This window comes from Oncorhynchus kisutch, linkage group LG28 (genome assembly GCF_002021735.2).
Source record: "Oncorhynchus kisutch isolate 150728-3 linkage group LG28, Okis_V2, whole genome shotgun sequence".
NCBI classification, from domain to species: Eukaryota; Metazoa; Chordata; class Actinopteri; order Salmoniformes; family Salmonidae; genus Oncorhynchus; species Oncorhynchus kisutch.
In genome coordinates, this window is record NC_034201.2 from 17,261,192 (window position 1) to 17,284,119 (window position 22,928).

Consider the following 22,928-nt stretch of genomic DNA (forward strand, 5'->3'; position numbering starts at 1 on the left):
TATTATACAGCACAGAGTCATTTCCTTGAATTCTGTGCCAGGAGTGCTAATGCCTAAGTATTTGAATTAAGAGGGTTGCTTCCTGAGCTGGTTTACTCTGGCTATGTGAAAGGAGGGGGTCTGAGGTATGGAAGGAGATTTCAATCATGGAGCTTTCTTATTTTGCTTTTGTAAATATCTGGCTAGAAGGAAGTCAGGGAGTGGGAAGCTGTGTATTATGTCTAGAACACTTTCACAGTGAGAAATCAGTCCAGTACATAGATTTCAAACATGACGTCCACAGAGTCATTTTCTTGTCCAGTCCAGCCCGGCCTTCATTTCAGCGTCCACAGACGTCCGGTCCAGACATGATTCGGTACCGTCCAGACCGGCCTTTTTTTTGCCAAAACATAGACGTCTATGTTTGGTTCAGATTTGGTCCGGACGGGCCTTCATTTGGTCCCCCAAAAAACGGCTATGATTGGTTCAGATTTGGTCGAAGTTTGGACAGCACAGTACAGTAGAGCACAGCATAGTACAGTACAGTTAAGTATAGTAAAGACAAGTAGAGTATAGTTCAATACAGTAGAGTGGGGTACAGTATAATGCTCTGTATTGTACTGTACTGTACCCTACTGTACTCTATAGTACTTTACTTGCCTAGCAAGTGTTCATTTTTAAAATGACATTTTGGTCATTTAGCAGATGCTGTTATCCAGAGCAAATGACAGTCAGTGCTAAACCACATCAAATCAAATCACATTTTATTTGTCACATTACAGTGAAATGCTAACTTACAAGCCCTTAACCAACAATGCAGTTTCAAGAAAAATAAGTGATAGGTAATAAATAGATTAGTAAAAAATAACAAATAACAAATAGTCAAAGAGCAGCAGTAAAATAAAGTAGTGAGGCTATATACAACGGTACAGAGTCAATGTGCACAGGTTAGTCGAGGTAATTGAGGCAATATGTACATGTAGGTAGAGTCACATGTATCACAGTCAAAGCAAGAAAAACGTGTCTGTAATTGTTACTGAGAATGTTATTATAGTTGAAGTGTTCTATTGTTTTTTTCTGTTGAACATGATCACTGCCAGTTTAAAGCTTTTGGAAAAGCTAACATAATGGCATGTGACAGATGGGAGTAATCATAAATGTTACACACTGCAATCTTCAGTTGGCTGCATTTTCCATTTTTGGAAGGTGATATAATGTTTTTTGCAGAAACAAGTGAATTCATGTACTGTTGAAATTCGGCCATAGAAACAATGACCAAAAAATATGTATTTTCAACGCTTTAAAATACTTTATCAGACTCTGGAAAAGATGACAATTGTAATTTTGCTCACTGGGCTGTCATGAAAGCTATCTTAGGTCAGCTCCATTTCAATGGTCTACTACACAGTATCAGGCCACTTGAAGGAATCCACTGCTCATTGCCTCATAACATTTATATAACAGGTGCTTAATATCGGAAATACCATTAATATTATGAGCAATGTATTTGTGTTATAAGATATACTGCCCAGTGCCTATCCATATCCGATTCCTTCTCCTTTGGCGACTGCACAGGCAAGAATATATTTACGTTAAAGTGTTTTACTGCTACTCGGGTGATTGATTTAAACTTTGAGAGGTTCAAGATAGTGCAATTGTCAGAAGTTGATTTGGTTTAGAAGATAAGAAGAACTCCAAGCTCAGCGGTGTGTCATACTCAGTGATGGGAAGGGGTAGCCTCATTTACGTCAGTGCGTCTGGTTCTGGCGCGTGGACAGTCCGAAAATGTTTAAGCTTTCCTGGAGCAACACCGCATATCTGCGCACGTATGTGAATGTAAATATGTTTACGATGGAGATATGTATTATTGGTCTAGAAACGAGCACTTCTAAAAGTAGTACACATCAAAGTATATAGTGGAATGACATCGCTGGAGGCAACACTGAACGGCAGCCCCAAAAAATGTAAATTGAATTGCTATATTACAAATTAGGCTATATATTCAATAATGTCGGTTAATGAAATGGGGGAATGATATCAGGTGCTTAGAGATATAGTGACAATGTATTTGTTATGGTGAGTGTTATGAGAATATATTAGCATGACATGTATTTTTAGCATGATAGGCTATTTTATTCTTGCGATATAATTCGTGACAACCAGTCTGAAAAGTTTCCATTTGCACTGTTATTCAAATAGTAGGCTAATATGTAGCCCAACCGGCCGGCAGATTGCACTATTATTAATTTCAGTCGTTTGTCATCGCTTCATCTGCCGGCCGTTTGGGCTAGCTAATATGCTTTGGCTCATAAACGTGTTATTTGAGAATGCTCTTGTGGCGAGAGTTGCTTGCAAGAGGAAAATGTTGAAAAATGGGACTGTTATGTTTCCTACAATTATATTCATCCTGCAAAGTGTGTCACTGACAAATGTAGTAATTTCAAGGAGATATTTAAGCTTTTATATGTTTATTGTCTCAACATTTTACAGATGATTGAGTAGCTAGTTTGAAAGTTGTAATGTTGTAATTATGGCATAGTATACCATTATTATTCTATGTAACTCCTCTCTCCATTTTATAGACAGTTGGGCTGGCAACAACAACATCTCCACTAACTACATTCTTGTTCTAACTTCCATACAGATCTCTGGCCCTTCAATGAAGCTCCACTGCCTAACTCTTGTGACCCTAGAATAGAAGTGACCTACATGGATCACCTGTCTGAGCTGACATCACTCTCTCCCCCCACATCCATGTCCTCTCCACCTCCTCCAAACATGTCTCACACACCACACCCAACCATGTCTCCCCCACCTCCCCCTGCCATCTCCCCACCACCCCCACCTCCTCCACTGCCCGGTGGCCTCCAGAACAGTCGGGATGTCCTGCAACGGTCCAAGTTACGCAACCTGAACTGGGACCTCATTCCGAAGGAGAAGGTAGAGGGCCGTCAGAGTGTCTGGAACAGTCCAGATGAGTTCCACTTCGACCTGAGCTCGTTGGACGAGCTGTTTGGACAACCGAAGAGGTCTCGGCCCCCCAAGAAGGATGGCAGTTTACGGCATTGCCTCAGACCCATTGGCTCCCCTCTACACAATGCACCGGAAAAGGTCAGTGGACTGGTTTCCATATGTAAATGCACAGTTTTAGGCATAATGTCTATTAGTCTTAATTGTAATGAAAAGTGTATTCCAGGTTGGTGCTATTACCATACTGTGAGTTGTTTCCTTAGAGAATGATTGGGGTGTCGCTGTATGTTGATTGTTGTTCTGACTGGTATTTTCTGTTTCTGTCTAACCCTGTAGGTATCACTTCTGGACGGGAAGCGCAGTATGAATGTGGGAATTTTCCTCCGGCAGTTCAAGAGGTGGGAGAGATATTTTAAGCCCACTTTAATCAGGTTTTCATAATAATGTCACTATCAGATAAATGTTTAATGTCATCCGTGGCAACTCATTATAACTCATGTCTTCACAGTGCAGTCAGGGAGATAGTGGAGGACATCAGGCAGGGTAATGGGCAGCACTATGGGAGTGAGATGCTCAGTGAACTGTGCAAAATGCTGCCTGAGACTGAGGAGGTACTGTGGAGTTCGGTCTGTCTCTCCATATCATCTGGCTCTATTTAGTGGTCTTTATATCTTCATTGTTTTTCCGTCCTACAGTGTACTAACTCATGTGTCCTGTTCTGTAGGAGAGGCGTCTGAGGGCATACCGGGGAGAGCGTAGCCATCTTGAAGACCCTGACCTCTTCATGCTCCTACTAGTGGAGGTGCCCAGGTGATTAAACATATTGTTGGTGTTTAGTCATCACCTTTCTCCTACCAAAAGACAATACTATCGAATCCTCCTTATCTAATTTCTCTTCTTGTCTTTTGCATCCCCTCAACTTGTCGCCATTTTCTCTCATTTAAGCTGTTTAAAATGTGGGTTTTCCGATACTCTCCTGTTATTTTTCTTGGTCAGTTATCGCTTGCGTCTGGATGCCATGATCCTGCAGCAGGAGTTTGACCCAGCCTTATCTTCTCTGTGTGTGTCAGCACGCTGCTTGGTGTCTGCAGCCACAGGTGAGAAAACAGCAGAGTGATTGAAATGTGTTTTTCCCAGATCCCTGAACTTTTTTTGTGAGATTTCTTCGACTTTTATGTTGATTTATCTTAGTGACATACTATAAATTACTATCCCATCTATCTCTATTTCTTAGAGCTTTTGAGCTGCCCAGAGTTGCACTCCATCCTACGGCTGGTCCTGAGGGCAGGAAATTACATGAATGCCGTGAGTCGCAGTCACCTGGCACCTAGACAGCCAGTGCAGCCAGACAGGCTGATTGGTTGATTTATTGACAACCAATATTCAAAAAAAAAATCCAAATGTGTTGAGTGCATGAGTAAGTTATCTGTGTATGAATAAGTTATCTGATCTTGTCACACCTTCTGACCTTCAACAACAGGGAGGTTACGCAGGCAATGCTGCTGGGTTCCGCATCGCCTCTCTGCTCAAGCTAGCTGACACCAAAGCCAACAAACCAGGCATGAACCTGCTGCATTATGTGGCCATGGTAAAAGTCTGATCAATATTTCACAAATGGATGTTAAATACTTTTTCCAACACTCCTACTACTAGTCCTACTTGGGTCTCACAGAAAGAAAATAATACAATATGTCTGTCCTCTCTCAGGAAGCCGTTAGGAAAGACCCAACCCTGCTGTCCTTTCCCCTCAAGTTGAGCCATGTGGGTCTCGCCTCCCGGTCAGTGACACACTTAGGATGTTATGAGTGCTTCATGACAAGTTGCTGACATAGTTCTCACATGCTTGAAAAAGAAAAGAAGCAGCATTATATACAATTTTGTTTTTGCATGTTTTGGGGGTTTACCCAAGTACTCAATGATGTTGATTGATTGATTGAGTCATTCGTCCATTCATTCATTAATTCAGTCCATTGTTAATAACAATGTTAGGTCCCTTTAAATCAGACTAATCTCACCTTACTGTTCTCTCTCACCCATCAGACTGTCTGTGGATGTGGTGCAAGGGGATCTGTCTCAGCTGTGCAGCAGACTAACTGGACTAGAGAGGAGAATTCAGACGGAACCTGTTCTCCAACAGCAAATCAAATACTTCCTCCAGGTAAGTGCTTCCTGTAAAATACGTGTCTGTGGGTTTTTGCTCCTCCCTTGTACTTGATTGATGAATTAAGGTCACTAATTAGTAAATAACTCCCCTCACCTGGTTGTCTAGGTCGTAATTAAAAGGATAAACCAAAAACATGCAGACACTAGGCCCTGCATGGAATGAGTTTGACACTCCTGCTATAAAATAATTAATAATATGTCAAAATAAGACCACAAGACTGCCCCTTAAATGTTTCATAAAGGACCTTACCATTGCAAGTCATTTGAAAGTACTTTTATGGTAATTTGGACTAACAATCATAAGTTGTGAAAGGTGGTTTGCAAGACTTTTGTTGTGGTCTGTTGTCAGAGTGCTGAGGGGAGGCTGGAGGAGGCAGAGGTGGAGGTGGAGGCTCTATTGCAGGCCCAACAGGACCTGTTGGACTTCTTCTGTGAGGATGATGTCACGTTCAAGCTGGAGGAGGCCTGCAGCATCTTTTACTCCTTCAACATTCGCTTTCAGAAAGCTGTAGAGGTCAGCACCTAAGTAGCATCTGTTGGTGTTCAACCATGTTTTCATTTCTCCCATTGATATGAATTAATATTTGTTTGCTACAATAATGTGTGCTGGTTGGCAAGACCTCCATTGATGCACTTTTATTTGCCCTAAATGATTCTGTTCATTTTAATTTGATAACTCTTCTGATTTTGTTTCAGGAGAATGCAAAGAGGGAGCTTCAGGAACAGAAGCGAGCAGAGAGAGAGAGGCTGGAGAGGGACCGGGATGGGACAGTGAGACGTCGCTCCATAGCCACCTGTTCAGCCCTGGAGGTGGGACTCAGGGACACCCAGCAAGAAGACCTGGAGAGCACTCTGGAGAGGAGCCTCTACCACACCTGGCAGAGCCGCCACAACGTGCGAAGCCCAGACAGCCGACTACGTGCCATGAGCCCAACCTTACACAACTTACTGGAGAACATCAATGATGATGATACTACTGAATCATGTGACACACCACCACCAACCCTTGCTCACTCACCACCCCCACCCAAGACAAAGCATCAGCAGACTGTGTCTGCTCCCCCCTCTAACCCCACAAACAGTATGTCAGCCAAGCCTGCCAAGGAGACCACCCCTCCAGTGGACAGCCCACAGTCACCTCTGGAGAGTGCCGATCTGCTGAAGCATGTAGCATCCAAAGTGGTGAACCAGCAGTGCAGTCTACAAGAAATGTCTGACCCAGAGAAACAGCATGACACAGCCTCTGCCCAACCCACCACCAAGGGACAGTCACAGAAGCCTGGGGAATGGGAGCGTCTGTATTCATGCATGGGAGACACAGTAGTGTGTCACACTCTTGTGACTGGCCTATGCTCCTATAAGAACCTGAGCCCAACACAGCCCTGGGAGGAGCCCACGGAAGGATCCCACTGCTTCTTACGGTTGAGGGACAAACAGTTCAGAGCGGCATCACCCCAGGTCCACAAAGCGGAAGCACCCCAGGTCCACAAAGCGGCAGCACCCCAGGTCCACAAAGCGGCAGCAGCCCAGGTCCACAAAGCGGCAGCACCCCAGGTCCAGGGGGACAACGTGCAGAACAAAAAGGTGCGCACACCAGCTTCTGGGCTGCAGAGAACTATACCCAGGAGTAGGGCTTCCACACCCTCCACAAGCCCCACTTCCACCCTTTCCTCTACTGCCTCTGCCATCCCCACTCCCACAGCCTCGGCCATTCCCAAAATGCAAGGCAGGTCAGAGGCAGCCTCCACATGGTCCTCACGTCTCCCTCTCAGGAACTCAGTGCGTTCCCCAACTCCAATCACCTCCAGAGATCATTCTGAGGTCAGACCGGAAGGGATTGTTAGGGAAAAAATGCAATCTCTGAATGAGCAGACCAAAAAAAAGCATCCTCTTCGTCGACTACTAGAAAAAGCCAAACCAAATGAGAAGGAGAGAGAGAAGATAAAGAAGGAAAGAGAGCTGGAGAGTGAAAGAGAGAGGGAGAGGGAGGGAGTGAGAAAGGAGAGGGAAAGTGAGAAGGAGAAGAAAAGAGTGAAAGAGAGGGAGAAGGTCAAGGAGAAAGAGAAGGAGAGGAAGATGGCGAAGGAGAAGGTGCAGATGAAAACTAAGCTAAAGGGGAAAGAGAAGGAAGTCAAAGTGGAGCCAGTGATGGAGTCAGCTCTGTGTGTGTCCAAGCAGCTGCCCCTGCACCCTGACTTTCATACCTCTCTGCCTCGCCGTGCCCTTCAGGCCTCGGTGACCACCAGTGCCAAGGTCATACGCTGTGCCCTCATGGCCGCTGCGGCTGTGAATAAGGACAGGAGCAGCCAGTCTGCAGTCTCAAAGACCACAGTTATAAAGCTGCCTGGCCCCAGGTCAAAGCTCCCAATTCCACTATCCATGTGGAAGTGAGTCTGCCCACACCCACCTAGACATACATAAAAAACCTCAGATCTGATATGGAGAGATGCCAATAGGGAATCAAGAATAGTACCTTTATTTTTGATATCACACCTCATTGGCTTTAGCTAGGTAATCAGGCATCTTTTTAGAAATTACTTTGTACTGAAAGTGTGATAAATGTTATAAGGTAGGTAATAAAATAACTCAATAACGTGGAATAACGAAAGTAGGCAAAGGAAAGGAAAAATAAGGTATGGATATGGTGGTATACAGAAAGTTGTACTTAGGGTTATTCAACAAGATACTTGAATATGGAGTGATAGAGAGGGAATGGGTGAAGAGGGGATCAACAGAGAAGGATCTGGTCAGGAATAAGACCCACTTTGATGAGTATTGAAGTTCTCCATATTTCAAATGAGAGATGGAGTGGTGGGGTGCTTGGAGGTGACTGCATCATTGAAGATGCATTGAGAGTGTATTTACATTTGTGTCCCAACTATACACAAAACAATAAAAACAGTGATCTTAGTTGTGTTTAAATTGTGTGGCTTTTGTTAAATAAGTGTGACCAACTCACTTCTCCACTACTGTAATTGTAGCAGCTAGCGACTACAACAACCAGAATAAAATACTATTTGGGCAAGAATCCCCGGATGAAATACCTGCTACAACGAAAGGAGGGTGCCCCCATTATTGTTTTTTGTGAACAAATGTGCAATGCACTTTCCAAACTGAGATGCAGCAATACCAAGCGTCGAGTCTGCCGGGAAACCACACGAAGAAGAAGAAGAAGGAGGAGGTGGAGGAGGAGGATGAGGGCGCGAGTCAAAGAAGCGGTGGGGCAATATATCAAGATAACCTGACTTTCAGCTCAGTTAGCCAATGGGACATTTCAACATCCCTTTTAAATACACTGTGAGTTATATTCTTCATTGAACCTGGTTAAAGATTATTTCCCAAAAGTTATTTGTGTTCTCGGCCAATTTTACAAAGGAAATTGGCGTTCGCGTGTAGCGGTGGCTAGCGTGCACTAACGTCAGCTAAAGTTCACAGCTAGCTACGGAAACACAAGCGCGTGCTAAGTGGCTAACTAGCTAGCTGGCTCAAGGTTCTATCGACGTTTTTCCTGGCGGATAGCTAACTAAAACCCTGGGCTGTACTGCCTGTACATAACCGTTTTATTTTCATTCAATAATACTAGTATGTTTGTGTACTTAGTTAGCTATGTAACTAACGTTAGTGCAACCTTTGTAGTTAACGAGCAATAGTTCGCTAGCTTGTTTGTTAACAAGCAAAAGAAGCTAACTAATGTTTTGCTACCAGTTTGTGTAATGTATTTAACTGTCTTATTTCTAATGTTCTCGTTTTGACTTTGTATTGGTAAGCCCTGTCTGCCTCTTTCCATTGAGGACCACATAAAAAAATAGGTGTTGCAAAAACATGTGTTCTCCTCAAATCAATGACTACTCATTTATGATCAGCATTTTATGGTCATGTGGCTCTCTCATATTGCCCCTTGTTTCAGGAACCCTAGTGGCCAGTGTGGATGAAGGAAGCATGCAGACCATAAAGTGTGTGGTGGTGGGCGATGGTGCCGTGGGTAAGACTTGCCTTCTAATCTCCTACACAACAAACGCCTTCCCGGAGGAGTACATCCCCACTGTGTTCGACAACTACAGTGCCCAGATAAGTGTGGATGGCCGCGCCATCAGCCTCAACCTGTGGGACACGGCTGGCCAGGAGGAGTACGACCGCCTGCGCACCCTCTCCTACCCCCAGACCAATGTCTTCATCATCTGTTTCTCCATCGGCAGCCCCTCCTCTCATGCCAACGTACGACACAAGTGGCACCCAGAGGTATCCCACCACTGTCCTGGAGTTCCAGTGCTGCTGGTGGGCACCAAGAAGGATCTGCGTGGAGATGTGGAGGCGGTGAAGAAGTTGAAGGAGCACGGCCTGGCCCCCACCAACCAACAGCAGGGTAATGCCTTAGCCAAGCAGATCGGCGCCGTCAAATACCTGGAGTGCTCAGCTCTGATGCAGGACGGTGTGAGGGAGGTGTTTGAAGAGGCCGTGCGAGCTGTGCTCTACCCCGTAACCAAGAAAAATGTCAAGAAGTGTGTTGTGTTATAACTATGTGCCTAGACTGTAGGGGGACTGGGGGAAGAGACTTAACGATTGGCGCTGCCATTTTGGCTCCCAATATGCCTTCCACGTTCTAACCCTCGCCACTTGTTAGCATTGCCTGGCTTCAATATTAATTGGTTGTTTGTCAAGAGGTCCTCTCCACTAAGATGTGGTTTTAATTGATGCCAACAGCCTTCCTATGGATTTTTTTGTATCTCTGAATTCAAAACTACAGCGACGATGCTGAGGGATTTCAATGGTGCCTTCTCAGCAACTTACTGCCTTGTCCTCACTGGCTGTATGTTTAAGAAGATTACAATTGATTTGACACCTTTGCTTTTCTCCTTTATCAGGCCAGTCTTGTAATGTGTTGATCTTTTTCTGTGAACTTTGCCCTTGTTTTCATCTGATGTGATTTACAGGAATGTTGTGTCAATCAGTAGCCACTGTTAAACATTATGTTCATTCCTCTGTGCCATTACAGTAATAGTTGTAGTGTGGATTGTCAATAAGAGAGTTTGCCTTTAACGTGGCTCATAAGCCAGGGTCACAGGATATCTGCCGAACTAGCCTTGCTGGTATGAGACAAGCACGGGTGTATGTATGACACTGTCACCCTGAACACATGCACACTTTGATTAGAACAGTCTGTCTCCTATTGCTCTGTTACTCTCTTACTCTGTAAAACCATGAGCTTGCCATTCTGCTTTGTCAAAACAAAGTCCTGATTGTGTCAGAGTGAATACAGATTTGGGTAGCTGCTAAGTAAACAGATGCCCTAAAGATTGTTATTTTTGTATTGCTGGTGGGAAAAGTCAGGAAGCAATAATTTGAGTGTTTAGTGATTAACACCCCCCACCCCCCAAAGTCTAACTCTGTCAGCTGACCTGCTTATGGGTAGTCTTTATTTTTAATCTGAAGGCAAACAGAAACCACAAGTAAACTACATTCTATGTTCTATTGTAACTCATTGAAATCGGTGCTGAATAATGCTACACATTAGGATGTCATAAAAGTTGTTTAGTGTTACTGGCCTCATTGAGGAACGCGTGTTGAAGGTACCACATATCAGCAGTAATGCTGCTTATTCCTGGCTAACTGTTAACTTATCTAAGTGTAATGGCAAGTATGTATGGCTAATACTGCAACAGGAGCTGCAATCCTAACAGTTACTTGTGCTGCATGAACATGCTTGTTGGAGAGTGGAAGGCATAGGCCTACATTTTTACCCAAACTACTCTAGCAGGATTTTTTTCATTGTCTGGTGGTATTATTGGTATGAATATTTCTGTCGTTTGCCTCGTCCCTTTGATGTCATATGGGATCTGTAATGAGTTGATGTGCAGCTTCTGTAATTAAGAGCCACAGGGTCAGCTGGTTTTTCCCATCAGACCAAATTCAATTTAGTGGTGTGAAGTATTGCATTTTAGGTATAATTCATAGAAATTTGCTGACTGGACAATACATGTGGTGGAAACCTGCAGAGTCTAGCACTTGAGAACTGAAGTTGCGCTTCCTCTGTGTGGAAGTCTTTGCCTTCTCAAACAGATGGAATTAATTCTACCCCAACACTGACTGATAACAGATTGGTTCTGGTGGAATGTAATAGTTTTTTAAAACCAGAAACCTGCTATGAAATGTACATCTAATTGCCAAAATAAAGGAAACACTTGAGTAAATGAGGAATGAAAGTATATTGAAAGCAGGTTCTGCCACACAGGTGTTATTCCTGAGTTTATTAAGCAATAAACATCCCATCATGCTTAAGGCCATATGTAAAAATGCCCAGTTGCCTGTTATTTTGGCAACCATGGCTAGAAGAGATCTGTTACTTTGAAAGAGGGGTCTCAAATGAGCATGGGGGTTTAAAGGATGTGTGTGTGTGTCAGTCACCAGATCTCAACCCAATTGAACACATGGGAGATACTGGAGCGGTGCCTGAGACCGCATTTTCCACCACCATCAACGAAACACCAAATTATGGAATTTCTCATGTAAGAATGGTGTCCAATAGATTTCCAGACACTTGTATAATCTATGCCATGCTGTTCTGGTGGTACATTGTGTCCCAACGCCCTATTTAGACATTTTATGTTGGTGTTTCCTTTATGTTGGCAGAGACCTGTATAACAGGTTATAATGGTTCAATTAAGTATTTTTAAGTAGGCCTACATATTCCCTTATTACTTAGGTGCTCAATTCCATTCTGTACTGCAGACTAAATAGGCTTGGTTGTGGTATTTATGATCCAAGAGAGACATTTTGGTATTCATTTTATATTCCATTTAATTCCAGATACAAGTGTCATGGTCTTTACCTTTATGTGTAAAGACTCAACTTTATATATTTTTGATTCAATCCTTTTTTACAATAAGTCAATGTGTGTACTGTACAATAAATATTTCAGATAAACGATTACCTTACGTTGTGTAGGTACCTTTACAAAGAATCACATGCATTACCTTTACAAATAATTACTTTGATAAGATGTTTACCCATGCTTTATCTTGGCCAGGTCGCAGTTGCAAATGAGAACTTGTTCTCAACTAGCCTACCTGGTTAAATAAAGGTGAAATAAAAAATATTTTTTTAATTTTAATTTTAATTATATAAGCTTACTAATAAAAGGCAATGTAAAAGAATGTGCAACCAATTTCTTCAATCTATTAATGCGGTGTCAGAGCAGTTGCATCAAGGAAACGTCACCTGGTAATAAAACAGAGAAAAAAATTGTCCTCCTATACTTACAAATCACTGACAGGCTCGGTCGGTCCTGTATGGTACAGTGAACCCAAACCATAGATTTGGCATTACCTAGACTTGCCCTTCTGCATACAGCCATCGTTTGAATCGGTTGCTGTTGGTCTATCAGTGTACAGATTTACTTAATGAAAAGGCACATTCTAGCATTAGGTAGTGCCAAAAACTCTACCAAAAACTCTACCTGAAATCTCTACCTGAAAGGAATGACTTGGCATTGAAGTGCCTCAAAGGAGTGTGTGGTTGACTCAAGCACTGTGGAACTTGATTTGTGAGTTGTAATTTGAACTGCAACCAAACCCACTTGCATTACTAAATAAATGCAAAAGTTTACATTTGTGTGTATTTCATCTTTGTTCTGTATATAGTGCCTTCAGAAAGTATTCACACCCCTTGACTTTTTCCACAGTTTGTTTTGTTACAGCCTGATTTTTTTTTTATTGCCACTGGCCTACACACAATACCCCATAATGTCAAAGTGGAATTATGTTTTTTGAAATTTGTAAAAAAAATGAAAAGGTGAAATGTCTTGTGTCAATAAGTATTCTACACCTTTGTTATGGCAAGCCTAAATTAGTTCAGGAGTCAAGATTTACTTAAGTTGCATAATAAGTTGCACAGACTCACTCTGTGTGCAATAGTATTGTTTAACATGATTTTTGAATGACTACCTCATCTCTGTACCCCACACATACAATTTTCTGTACAATCCCTCAGTCGAGCGGTAAATATCAAACACAGATTCAACCACAAAGACCAGGGAGGTTTTCCAATGCCTCGCAAAGAAGGGCACCTATTGGTAGATTTTTTTACATTTTTAAAACAGACATTGAATATCCTTTTAGAGCATGGTGAAGTTATTAAGTACACTTTTGACTGTGTTTCAATACACCCAGTCACAACAAAGATACAGGCGTACTTCCTAACTCAGTTGCCGGAGAGGGAGGAAACCAGTCAGGGATTTCACCATTGGGACAATGGTGACTTTAAAATAGTTACAGAGTTTAATGGCTGTGATAGGAGAAAACTGAGGATGGATAAACAACATTGTAGTTAATCCACAATACCAACCTAAATGACAGAGTGAAAAGAATAAAGCCTGTACGTAATAAAAATATTCCAAAACATGCATCCTGTTTGCAACAAGGCACTAAAGTAATACTGCAAAAAATATGGCAAAGCAATTCACTTTTTGCCGTGAATACAACGTGTTATTTTTGGGACAAATCCAATCCAACACATTACTGAGTACCACTCTCCATATTTCCAAGCATTGTGGTGGCTACATCATGTTATGGGTATGCTTGTAATCATTTTTCAGGATATAAAATACATGGAATGGAGCTAAGCACAGGCCAAATCCTAATCCTTCAGTCTGATTTCCACCAGACACGGAGACAAATTCACCTTTCAGCAGGACAATAGCCTAAAACACAAGGCCAAATCTAGAGTTGTTTACCAAGAAGACAATGAATGTAACTTCGTTACAGTTTTGACTTAAATCTACTTGAAAATCTATGGCAAGACCTGAAAATGTCTATCTAGCAATGATCAACAACCATTTTGACAGCTTGAAGAATTTTGAAAAGGAAAATGGGCAAATGTTGCACAATCCAGGTGTGGAAACCTATTAGAGATTTACTAAGAAAGACTCACAGCTGTAATCACTGCCAAAGGTGCTTCTACAAAGTATTGATTCAGGGGTGTGAATACTTAAGTAAATTTGATATTTCTGTATTAAATTGTCAATACATTTGGAAAAAATCCTACAAAAATGTTTTCAGTTTCTAATTATGGGGTATTGTGTGTAGCTGGGTGAGAAAACAATCTATTTAATCAATTAGGAATTCTGGCTGTAACACAACAGAATGTAGAATAAGTCAAGGGGTATGAATACTTTCTGAAGGCACTGTATTTGAGGCACTACTGAATGATGAAAACCTCACCTCCGCAGATAAAATGATTAAATATGAGAATATACACATTTTCTATGAACAGGAGGAGCATTCAGCACCTCTATTGACAGAGCCAGCAAGGGGAAGTCACCAGATTTTTTTTTTTAAATAGCACTTTCAAGATAGTCTGTGACATTTTCAATATATTCTGTGATTTTGTTTTACAGTTTGCTCAAAGCCCACAACAAAAGACAGAGGGAGTAGATGCAGTGCATTCTCATTGAACAATCTTACATCCTACCTTGCTGTTACACTACTGTAATGCTGGTAGCCTAGTGGTTAAGAGGTTGGGCCAGTTACCAAAAGGTTGCTGGTTTGAATTCCCTAGGTGATAAATATGTCAATGTGCCCTTGAGCAAGGCATTTAACCCTAATTGCCCCTGTAAGTCACTCTGGATAAGAGTGTCTGCTAAATGACAAAAATGTACACAAACATCTCATTGTCACTTTGCTTTGTGAGATGGGCATGGCTGACTGGGCTCTTGCCCTGGTGTTTGTCACAGAAGATTATTAGTGGGAACAATAGAATAAATGTTGCAAGACACTGTCATAAAGGCAGAGACACCTCAAGCCAAGGATGTTTGCTCTCTTTCTCAGACCAGTGAGCTTAGTTACTTCTTAACGGCTAGGAGTCAGGTCAGGTCACATCAGGTAACAACAACACTAATCATGTTGTTTTGATCACGTGTGTCAGTGTGTTACTACACTATCTTCACAGTCAGTGGCTTGCATTGAACGGCCCTGTACAAAAATAATCATATACGCTATCCTGTAGATGGCGACACATCACGCGCCAAAGGAAAACAACTGCCGGGGGGCAATCCTTCATGGGACGGAAATGAATTATGCGCACGCGCATTGAACAATCTCACCAGTGTTGGTTGGTGTTGTCTGCATGGACTACACTTGAAAATAAATTAAACCTTTACATTTTCTTTCCAAATAACGGTCCTGTGAATTACTTTAGACTACGTGCAAGCGTACTCACCATTTTACTCCGTGTGGATAATGGCGTAGTGAAAGGAGATCGCATAGGGTGTTATGGCTAACGTTAGCTTGCTAAGCTAAACTTCGGTTAGGGTCCGAAGATATTATCAAGCTGGCCTCAACCCGAGGCCAACTGGCCTTCCTAACTGAGTAAAAGTAGCGCAAGGTAAGATTAAACCTTCAACAGACCATTTTTTTTTGTTGCATGCAACTCCTGTCTGTCATTCCATCCCATTTGCTGTGATCATGCATGCATGAATGTCATTGACACCCCCTTTAACTGCTTTCCATTTCTCCTGACAAGTAAGGACTAAATAAACAATGTAAGAGAGAATCTACGAATCACACATTGATATGACTAATTGATCAGTAAATGTTTCTCTCAGGATGTCGGACTCAGACAGTGATGAAGACCAAGACCGTCCCTTCTCTCTCACTGGCTTCCTCTTCGGGAACATCAATGAAGATGGTCAGCTGGAAGGAGACAGCGTGCTGGACACTGTGAGTGATTACTTTGTTACAAGAGGAAAACACTCTGCATAGAGTGCAAAAAAACACAACTGTTTTGAATGCATACATTAAAGCAGGAATGGGCAATCCACATGATGAGTTCACAAAAAGTCTGAACTCATCATGAAGGGCCGCATTGGCTGAGGGGTCTGCATAGCTACATCCGTACTCATATATGCAGTCCTAGCCCTAGCAGCCCTAGCCATTTGGGGACCCAGAGTAGGGATGTGATAGAAAAAAATGCTTAACTTTTAAACATACAGTGGGGCAAAAAAGTATTTAGTCAGCCACCAATTGTGCAAGTTCTCCCACTTAAAAAGATGAGAGGCCTGCCTGTAATTCTCATCATAGGTACACTTCAACTATGACAGACAAAATGAGGGAGAAAAAAATCCAGGAAATCACATTGTAGGATTTTTAATGGATTTATTTGCAAATTATGGTGGAGAATTTAGTATTAGAATTAGAGTATTGCCATACAGGACTTCACTGCTGTCGCTTGCCTTTCTCTGCCATTTTTCAGACTGTTAACAATGATGACATTTTATTGATTTATTTTTATTTCACCTTTATTTAACCAGGTAGGCTAGTTGAGAACAAGTTCTCATTTGCAACTGCGACCTGGCCAAGATAAAGCATAGCAGTGTGAACAGACAACAACACAGAGTTACACATGGAGTAAACAATAAACAAGTCAATAACATAGTAGAAAAAAATAATCTATATACATTGTGTGCAAAAGGCATGAGGAGGTAGGCAATAAATAGGCCATAGGAGTGAATAGTTACAATTTAGCAGATTAACACTGGAGTGATAAATGATCAGATGAACATGTGCAGGTAGAGATACTGGTGTGCAAAAGAGCAGAAAAGTAAATACAATAAAAACTATAGGGATGAGGTAGGTAAATTGGGTGGGCTATATACCGATGGACTATGTACAGCTGCAGCGATCGGTTAGCAGCTCAGATGGCAGATGTTTAAAATTGGTGAGGGAGATAAAAGTCTCCAACTTCAGAGATTTTTGCAATTCGTTCCAGTCGCAGGCAGCAGAGAACTGGAAGGAAAGGCGGCCAAATGAGATTTTGGCTTTAGGGATGATCAGTGAGATACACCTGCTGGAGCGCGTGCTACGGGTGGGTGTTGCCATCGTGACCAGTGAACTGAGATAAGGCGGAGCTTTACCTAGCATAGACTTGTAGATGACCTGGAGCCAGTGGGTCTGGCGACGAACATGTAGCGAGGGACAGCCGACTAGAGCATACAGGTCGCAGTGGTGGGTGGTATAGGGTGCTTTAGTAACAAAACGGATGGCACTGTGATAAACTGCATCCAGTTTGCTGAGTAGAGTATTGGAAGCTATTTTGTAGATGACATCGCCGAAGTCGAGGATCGGCAGGATAGTCAGTTTTACTAGGGTAAGTTTTGAGGCGTGAGTGAAGGAGGCTTTGTTGCGAAATAGAAAGCCGACTCTAGATTTGATTTTGGATTGGAGATGTTTGATATGAGTCTGGAAGGAGAGTCTGCAGTCTAGCTAGACACCTAGGTACTTATAGATGTCCACATATTCTAGGTCGGACCCAGCCAGGGTGGTGATGCTAGTCGGACGTGCGGGTGCAGGCAGCGAACGGTTGAAAAGCATGCATTTGGTTTTACTAGTGTTTAAGAGCAGTTGGAGGCCATGGAAGGAGTGTTGTATGGCATTGAATCTCGTCTGGAGGTTAGATAGCACAGTGTCCAAGGAAGGGCAAGAAGTATACAGAATGGTGTCGTCTGCGTAGAGGTGGATCAGGGAATCGGCCGCAGCAGGAGCAACATCATTGATATATACAGAGAAAAGAGTCGGCCCGAGAATTGAACCCTGTGGTACCCCCATAGAGACTGCCAGAGGACCGGACAACATGCCCTCCGATTTGACACACTGAACTCTATCAGAGAAGTAGTGGTGAACCAGGCGAGGCAGTCATTAGAAAAACCGAGGCTACTGAGTCTGCCGATAAGAATATGGTGATTGACAGAGTCGAAAGCCTTGGCCAGGGTGATGAAGACTGCTGTAACAGGTCTGTAACAGTTTGGGTCCAGGGTGTCTCCCTGGAGGGGGGGGGGGGGGGCATAGCTATTGGCCGAGGTTGGAGTAGCCAGGAGGAAGGCATGGCCAGCCGTTGAGAAATGCTTGTTGACGTTTTCAATTATCATGGATTTATCGGTGGTGACTGTGTTACCTAGCCTCAGTGCAGTGGGCAGCTGGGAGGAGGTGCTCTTGTTCTCCATGGACTTTACAGTGTCCCAGAACTTTTTGCAGTTAGAGTTACAGGATGCAAATTTCTGCTTGAAAAAGCTGGCCTTTGCTTTCCTGACTGACTGCGTGTATTGGTTCCTGACTTCCCTGAACAGTTGCATATCGCGGGGACTATTCGATGCTATTGCAGTCCGCCACAGGATGTTTTTGTGCTGGTCGAGGGCAGTCAGGTCTGGAGTGAACCAAGGGCTATATCTGTTCTTAGTTCTGCATTTTTTGAATGGAGCATGCTTGTCTAAGTTGGTGAGGAAGTTACTTTTAAAGAATGACCAGGCATCCTCAACTGACGGGATGAGGTCAATATCCTTCCAGGATACCCGGGCCAGGTCGATTAGAAAGGCCTGCTCGCAGAAGTGTTTTAGGGAGCGTTTGACAGTGATGAGGGGGGTCGTTTGACCGCGGACCCATAGCGGATACAGGCAATGAGGCACTGATCGCTGAGATCCTGATTGAAGACAGCAGAGGTGTATTTGGAGGGCAAGTTGGTCAGGATAATGTCTATTAGGGTGCCCATGTTTACGGATTTAGGGTTGTACCTGGTGGGTTCATTGATGATTTGTGTGAGATTGAGGGCATCTAGCTTAGATTGTAGGACTGCCGGGGTGTTAAGCATATCCCAGTTTAGGTCACCTAACAGAACAAACTCTGAAGCTAGATGGGGGGTGATCAATTCACAGATGGTGTCCAGGGCACCAGCTGGGAGCTGAGGGGGGTCGGTAGCAGGCGGCAAAAGTGAGAGACTTATTTCTGGAGAGATTAATTTTTAATATGTGAAGTTCGAACTGTTTGGGCATAGACCTGGAAAGTATGACCGAACTTTGCAGGCTATCTCTGCACTAGATTGCAACTCCTCCCCCTTTGGCAGTTATATCTTGACGGAAAGTGTTATAGTTGGGTATGGAAATCTCAGAATTTTTGGTGGTCTTCCTAAGCCAGGATTCAGACACGGCAAGGACATCAGGGTTGGCAGAGTAGTGGAGAGTCGATTCCTCGACTCCAGGTGTCAACTCCAATTTCTTAGTGTCAAGATTAAACTCTGCAAGGAATCGACTCCTAAGATTCAATATTTTTGGAACGGAGGAGACCAGTGCGTGACTTGAGCAGTAGCTCACCGGGGGCTGGGTACCGGCACCTCACATTTTCTACTGCTTGAGCTCCCGTTCCTCTTATTTAATTAATCTAGAATATTTGCCCAAAAGTATTGTGGAGCTCCTAAATGTAAACAATAACGGCCCAAAAAATGAGTACGCGCTCGTATTTCAGTCCAGGTCAAGCACTGGAGGAGTCTAATTAGTTGCTGTACTTCCTAGAACACAAAAACTCTCATCTTTCATAGCTAGCGAGGGATGGACAGAGAGGGGAGGAGCACAGTATAGGCAGGTTGGCAGTCAGAACTGTGCACTAGGCCAATCTATTGGTAATCAATAGCTGTATCTCGCAATGAAATGCTGTATCTCACAATTTATTGGCTTGCAATGTCTCGCAACTACAGTGAAGCAGGGCCTATCATTAATGAAGAGGCTAGGATATTAGGATGAGCGAGGTTCAACACTTCACTCTCACACAGTCACACACAGTATCTGCGCATGTGCATGTGTTTGCTTCATACTGTTCACAGTGTGGTAGCCAGGGATATCAAAACAGCAGAGAAGTTGAGCATCATGCTTCAGAGCTCTTGGTTTTTGCGGAAATTGACCCACTATGCGGTTTACTTTCTACATCTACGTGAAACATGAATCAATCAAATTGATTTTATAAAGCCCTTTTTACATCAGCAGATGTCACAAAGAGCTTATACAGAAACCCAGCCTAAAACCCTTTGGAGCAAGCAATGCAGATGTAGAAGCACGGTGTTAAGGAAAAACTCCCTAGAAAGGCTGGAACCTAGGAAGATACCTAGAGGGGAACCAGGCTCTAAGTGGAGGCCTATCCTGGCTGTGCCTGAGTCATAGTCCTAGGGCTCAGGTCCTCTAGGAGGGGAGAGGGGGAAAGATCCCAATTTCATAAATATATATATATATATATACTGCTCAAAAAAGGGAACACTTAAACAACACAATGTAACTCCAAGTCAATCACACTTCTGTGAAATCAAACTGTCCACTTAGGAAGCAACACTGATTGACAATAAATTTCACATACTGTTGTGCAAATGGAATAGACAACAGGTGGAAATTATAGGCAATTAGCAAGACACCCCCAATAAAGGAGTGGTTCTGCAGGTGGTGACCACAGACCACTTCTCAGTTCCTATGCTTCCTGGCTGATGTTTTGGTCACTTTTGAATGCTGGCGGTGCTTTCACTCTAGTGGTAGCATGAGACGGAGTCTACAACCCACACAAGTGGCTCATCCAGGATGGAACATCAATGCGAGCTGTGGCAAGAAGGTTTCCTGGGTCTGTCAGCGTAGTGTCCAGAGCATGGAGGCGCTACCAGGAGACAGGCCAGTACATCAGGAGATGTGGAGGAGGCCGTAGGAGGGCAGCAACCCAGCAGCAGGACCGCTACCTCCGCCTTTGTGCAAGGAGGTGCAGGAGGAGCACTGTCAGAGCCCAGCAAAATGGCCTCCAGCAGGCCACAAATGTGAATGTGTCTGCTCAAACAGTCATAAACAGACTCCATGAGGGTGGTATGAGGGCCCGACGTCCACAGGTGGGGGTTGTGCTTACATTCCAACACCGTGCAGGACGTTTGGCATTTGCCAGAGAACACCAAGATTGGCAAATTCGCCACTGGCGCCCTGTGCTCTTCACAGATGAAAGCAGGTTCACACTGAGCACATGTGACAGAGTCTGGAGACGCCGTGGAGAACGTTCTGCTGCCTGCAACATCCTCCAGCATGACCGGTTTGGCAGTGGGTCAGTCATGGTGTGGGGTGGGATTTCTTTGGGGGGCCGCACAGCCCTCCATGTGCTCGCCAGAGGTAGCCTGACTGCCATTAGGTACCGAGATGAGATCCTCAGACCCCTTGTGAGACCATATGCTGGTGCGGTTGGCCCTGGGTTCCTCCTAATGCAAGACAATGCTAGACATCATGTGGCTGGAGTGTGTCAGCAGTTCCTGCAAGAGGAAGGCAATGATGCTATGGACTGGCCCGCCCGTTCCCCAGACCTGAATCCAATTGAGCACATCTGGGACATCATGTCTCGCTCCATGGATGCTTTAGTCCAGGTCTGGGAGGAGATCCCTCAGGAGACCATCCGCCACCTCATCAGGAGCAAGGCGTTGTAGGGAGGTCATACAGGCACGTGGAGGCCACACACACTACTGAGCCTCATTTTGACTTGTTTTAAGGACATTACATCAAAGTTGGATCAGCCTGTAGTGTGGTTTTCCACTTTAATTTTGAGTGTGACTCCAAATCCAGACCTCCAAGGGTTGATACATTTGATTTCCATTGATAATTTTTGTGTGATTTTGTTGTCAGCACATTCAACTATGTAAAGAAAAAAGTATTTAATAAGAATATTTCATTCATTCAGATCTAGGATGTGTTATTTTAGTGTTCCCTTTATTTTTTGGAGCAGTGTGTGTGTGTGTGTGTATATATATATATATATGTATATATATATATACATACATACATACATACATACATACATACATACATACATACATACATACATACATACATACATACATACATACATACGTACATACATACATACATACATACATACAGTGGGGCAAAAAAGTATTTAGTCAGCCACCAATTGTGCATGTTCTCCCACTTAAAAATATGAGAGAGGCCTGTAATTTTATCATAGGTACACTTCAACTATGAAGGACAAAATAAGATTTTCTTTGTCAGAAAATCACATTGTAGGATTTTTTATGAATTTATTTGCAAATTATGGTGGAAAATAAGTATTTGGTCACCTACAAACAAGCAAGATTTCTGGCTCTCACAGACCCGGAACTTCTTCTTTAAGAGGCTCCTCTGTTCTCCACTCGTTACCTGTATTAATGGCACCTGTTTGAACTTGTTATCAGTATAAAAGACACCTGTCCACAACCTTAAACAGTCACACTCCAAACTCCACTATGGCCAAGACCAAAGAGCTGTCAAAGGACACCAGAAACAAAATTGTAGACCTGCACCAGGCTAGGAAGACTGAATCTGCAATAGGTAAGCAGCTTGGTTTGAAGAAATCAACTGTGGGAGCAATTATTAGGAAATGGAAGACATACAAGACCACTGATAATCTCCCTCGATCTGGGGCTCCACGCAAGATCTCACCCCGTGGGGTCAAAATGATCACAAGAACAGTGAGCAAAAATCCCAGAACCACATGGGGGGACCTAGTGAATGACCTGTAGAGAGCTGGGACCAAAGTAACAAAGCCTACCATCAGTAACACACTACGCCGCCAGGGACTCAAATCCTGCAGTGCCAGACGTGTCCCCCTGCTTAAGCCAGTACATGTCCAGGCCCGTCTGAAGTTTGCTAGAGAGCATTTGGATGATCCAGAAGAAGATTGGGAGAATGTCATATGGTCAGATGAAACCAAAATATAACTTTTTGGTAAAAACTCACCTCGTTGTGTTTGGAGGACAAAGAATGCTGAGTTGCATCCAAAGAACATCATACCTACTGTGAAGCATGGGGGTGGAAACATCATGCTTTGTGGCTGTTTTTCTGCACAGGGACCAGGACGACTGCTCCGTGTAAAGGAAAGAATGAATGGAGCCATGTATCGTGAGATTTTGAGTGAAAACCTCCTTCCGTCAGCAAGGGCATTGAAGATGAAACGTGGCTGGGTCTTTCAGCATGACAATGATCCAAAACACACCGC

General features: G+C 43.4%; 3 protein-coding genes across 11 annotated transcripts in view; all 3 read left to right on the forward strand.

Moving 5' to 3' along the window:
- The first annotated feature begins 1,711 nt into the window (after positions 1-1,711).
- Positions 1,712-8,155, forward strand: LOC116358118 (FH2 domain-containing protein 1). Of its 2 annotated transcripts, none has more exons than XM_031807972.1 (12): positions 1,712-1,943; positions 2,624-3,090; positions 3,286-3,347; positions 3,458-3,560; positions 3,674-3,759; positions 3,946-4,046; positions 4,184-4,254; positions 4,430-4,537; positions 4,657-4,727; positions 4,990-5,107; positions 5,462-5,626; positions 5,809-8,155. In XM_031807972.1, the coding sequence occupies exons 1-12, from the start codon at positions 1,901-1,903 to the stop codon at positions 7,501-7,503; spliced, it is 3,090 nt and encodes a 1,029-aa protein (XP_031663832.1). In that variant the 5' UTR covers positions 1,712-1,900; the 3' UTR covers positions 7,504-8,155. The 2 variants fall into 2 exon arrangements, with proteins under 2 accessions (XP_031663832.1, XP_031663833.1); XM_031807973.1 differs by having other exon boundaries at positions 1,712-1,805.
- Positions 8,156-8,175: 20 nt separating this feature from the next.
- On the forward strand, positions 8,176-12,714 carry LOC109875644 (rho-related GTP-binding protein RhoG). Of its 3 annotated transcripts, none has more exons than XM_020468038.2 (2): positions 8,176-8,330; positions 9,020-12,714. In XM_020468038.2, exons 1-2 carry the CDS (start codon positions 8,231-8,233, stop codon positions 9,625-9,627), a joined length of 708 nt encoding a protein of 235 aa, XP_020323627.1. In that variant the 5' UTR covers positions 8,176-8,230; the 3' UTR covers positions 9,628-12,714. The 3 variants fall into 3 exon arrangements, with proteins under 3 accessions (XP_020323627.1, XP_020323628.1, XP_020323630.1); XM_020468039.2 differs by having other exon boundaries at positions 8,179-8,409; XM_020468041.2 differs by lacking the exon at positions 8,176-8,330 and adding an exon at positions 8,513-8,659.
- Positions 12,715-15,167: 2,453 nt separating this feature from the next.
- LOC109875657 (transcription initiation factor TFIID subunit 1) overlaps positions 15,168-22,928 on the forward strand; it is a 66,464-nt gene continuing 58,703 nt past the window's right edge. Inside the window, exons 1-2 of one of the 6 annotated variants that reach the window (XM_031808137.1) lie at positions 15,168-15,489; positions 15,710-15,824. In XM_031808137.1, coding sequence (XP_031663997.1) covers positions 15,711-15,824 — 114 coding nt within the window. In that variant the 5' untranslated portion in view covers positions 15,168-15,489; position 15,710. The remainder of the gene's footprint in view (positions 15,490-15,709; positions 15,825-22,928) is intronic. The other 5 variants (XM_031808138.1, XM_031808141.1, XM_031808140.1 and 2 more) reach the window with 5 other exon arrangements.

Bases quoted from the DNA above. Each gene is read 5' to 3' on its own strand.
- LOC116358118 (XM_031807972.1), top strand. From the start codon at position 1,901: ATGACATCGCTGGAGGCAACACTGAACGGCAGCCCCAAAAAAT. The intron at 1,944-2,623 runs GTAAATTGAATT...ACTTCCATACAG, and splicing joins GAACGGCAGCCCCAAAAAAT to ATCTCTGGCCCTTCAATGAA. The intron at 4,538-4,656 runs GTAAAAGTCTGA...GTCCTCTCTCAG, and splicing joins TGCTGCATTATGTGGCCATG to GAAGCCGTTAGGAAAGACCC.
- LOC109875644 (XM_020468038.2), top strand. From the start codon at position 8,231: ATGCAGCAATACCAAGCGTCGAGTCTGCCGGGAAACCACACGAAGAAG. The intron at 8,331-9,019 runs GTGGGGCAATAT...CCCTTGTTTCAG, and splicing joins GGGCGCGAGTCAAAGAAGCG to GAACCCTAGTGGCCAGTGTG.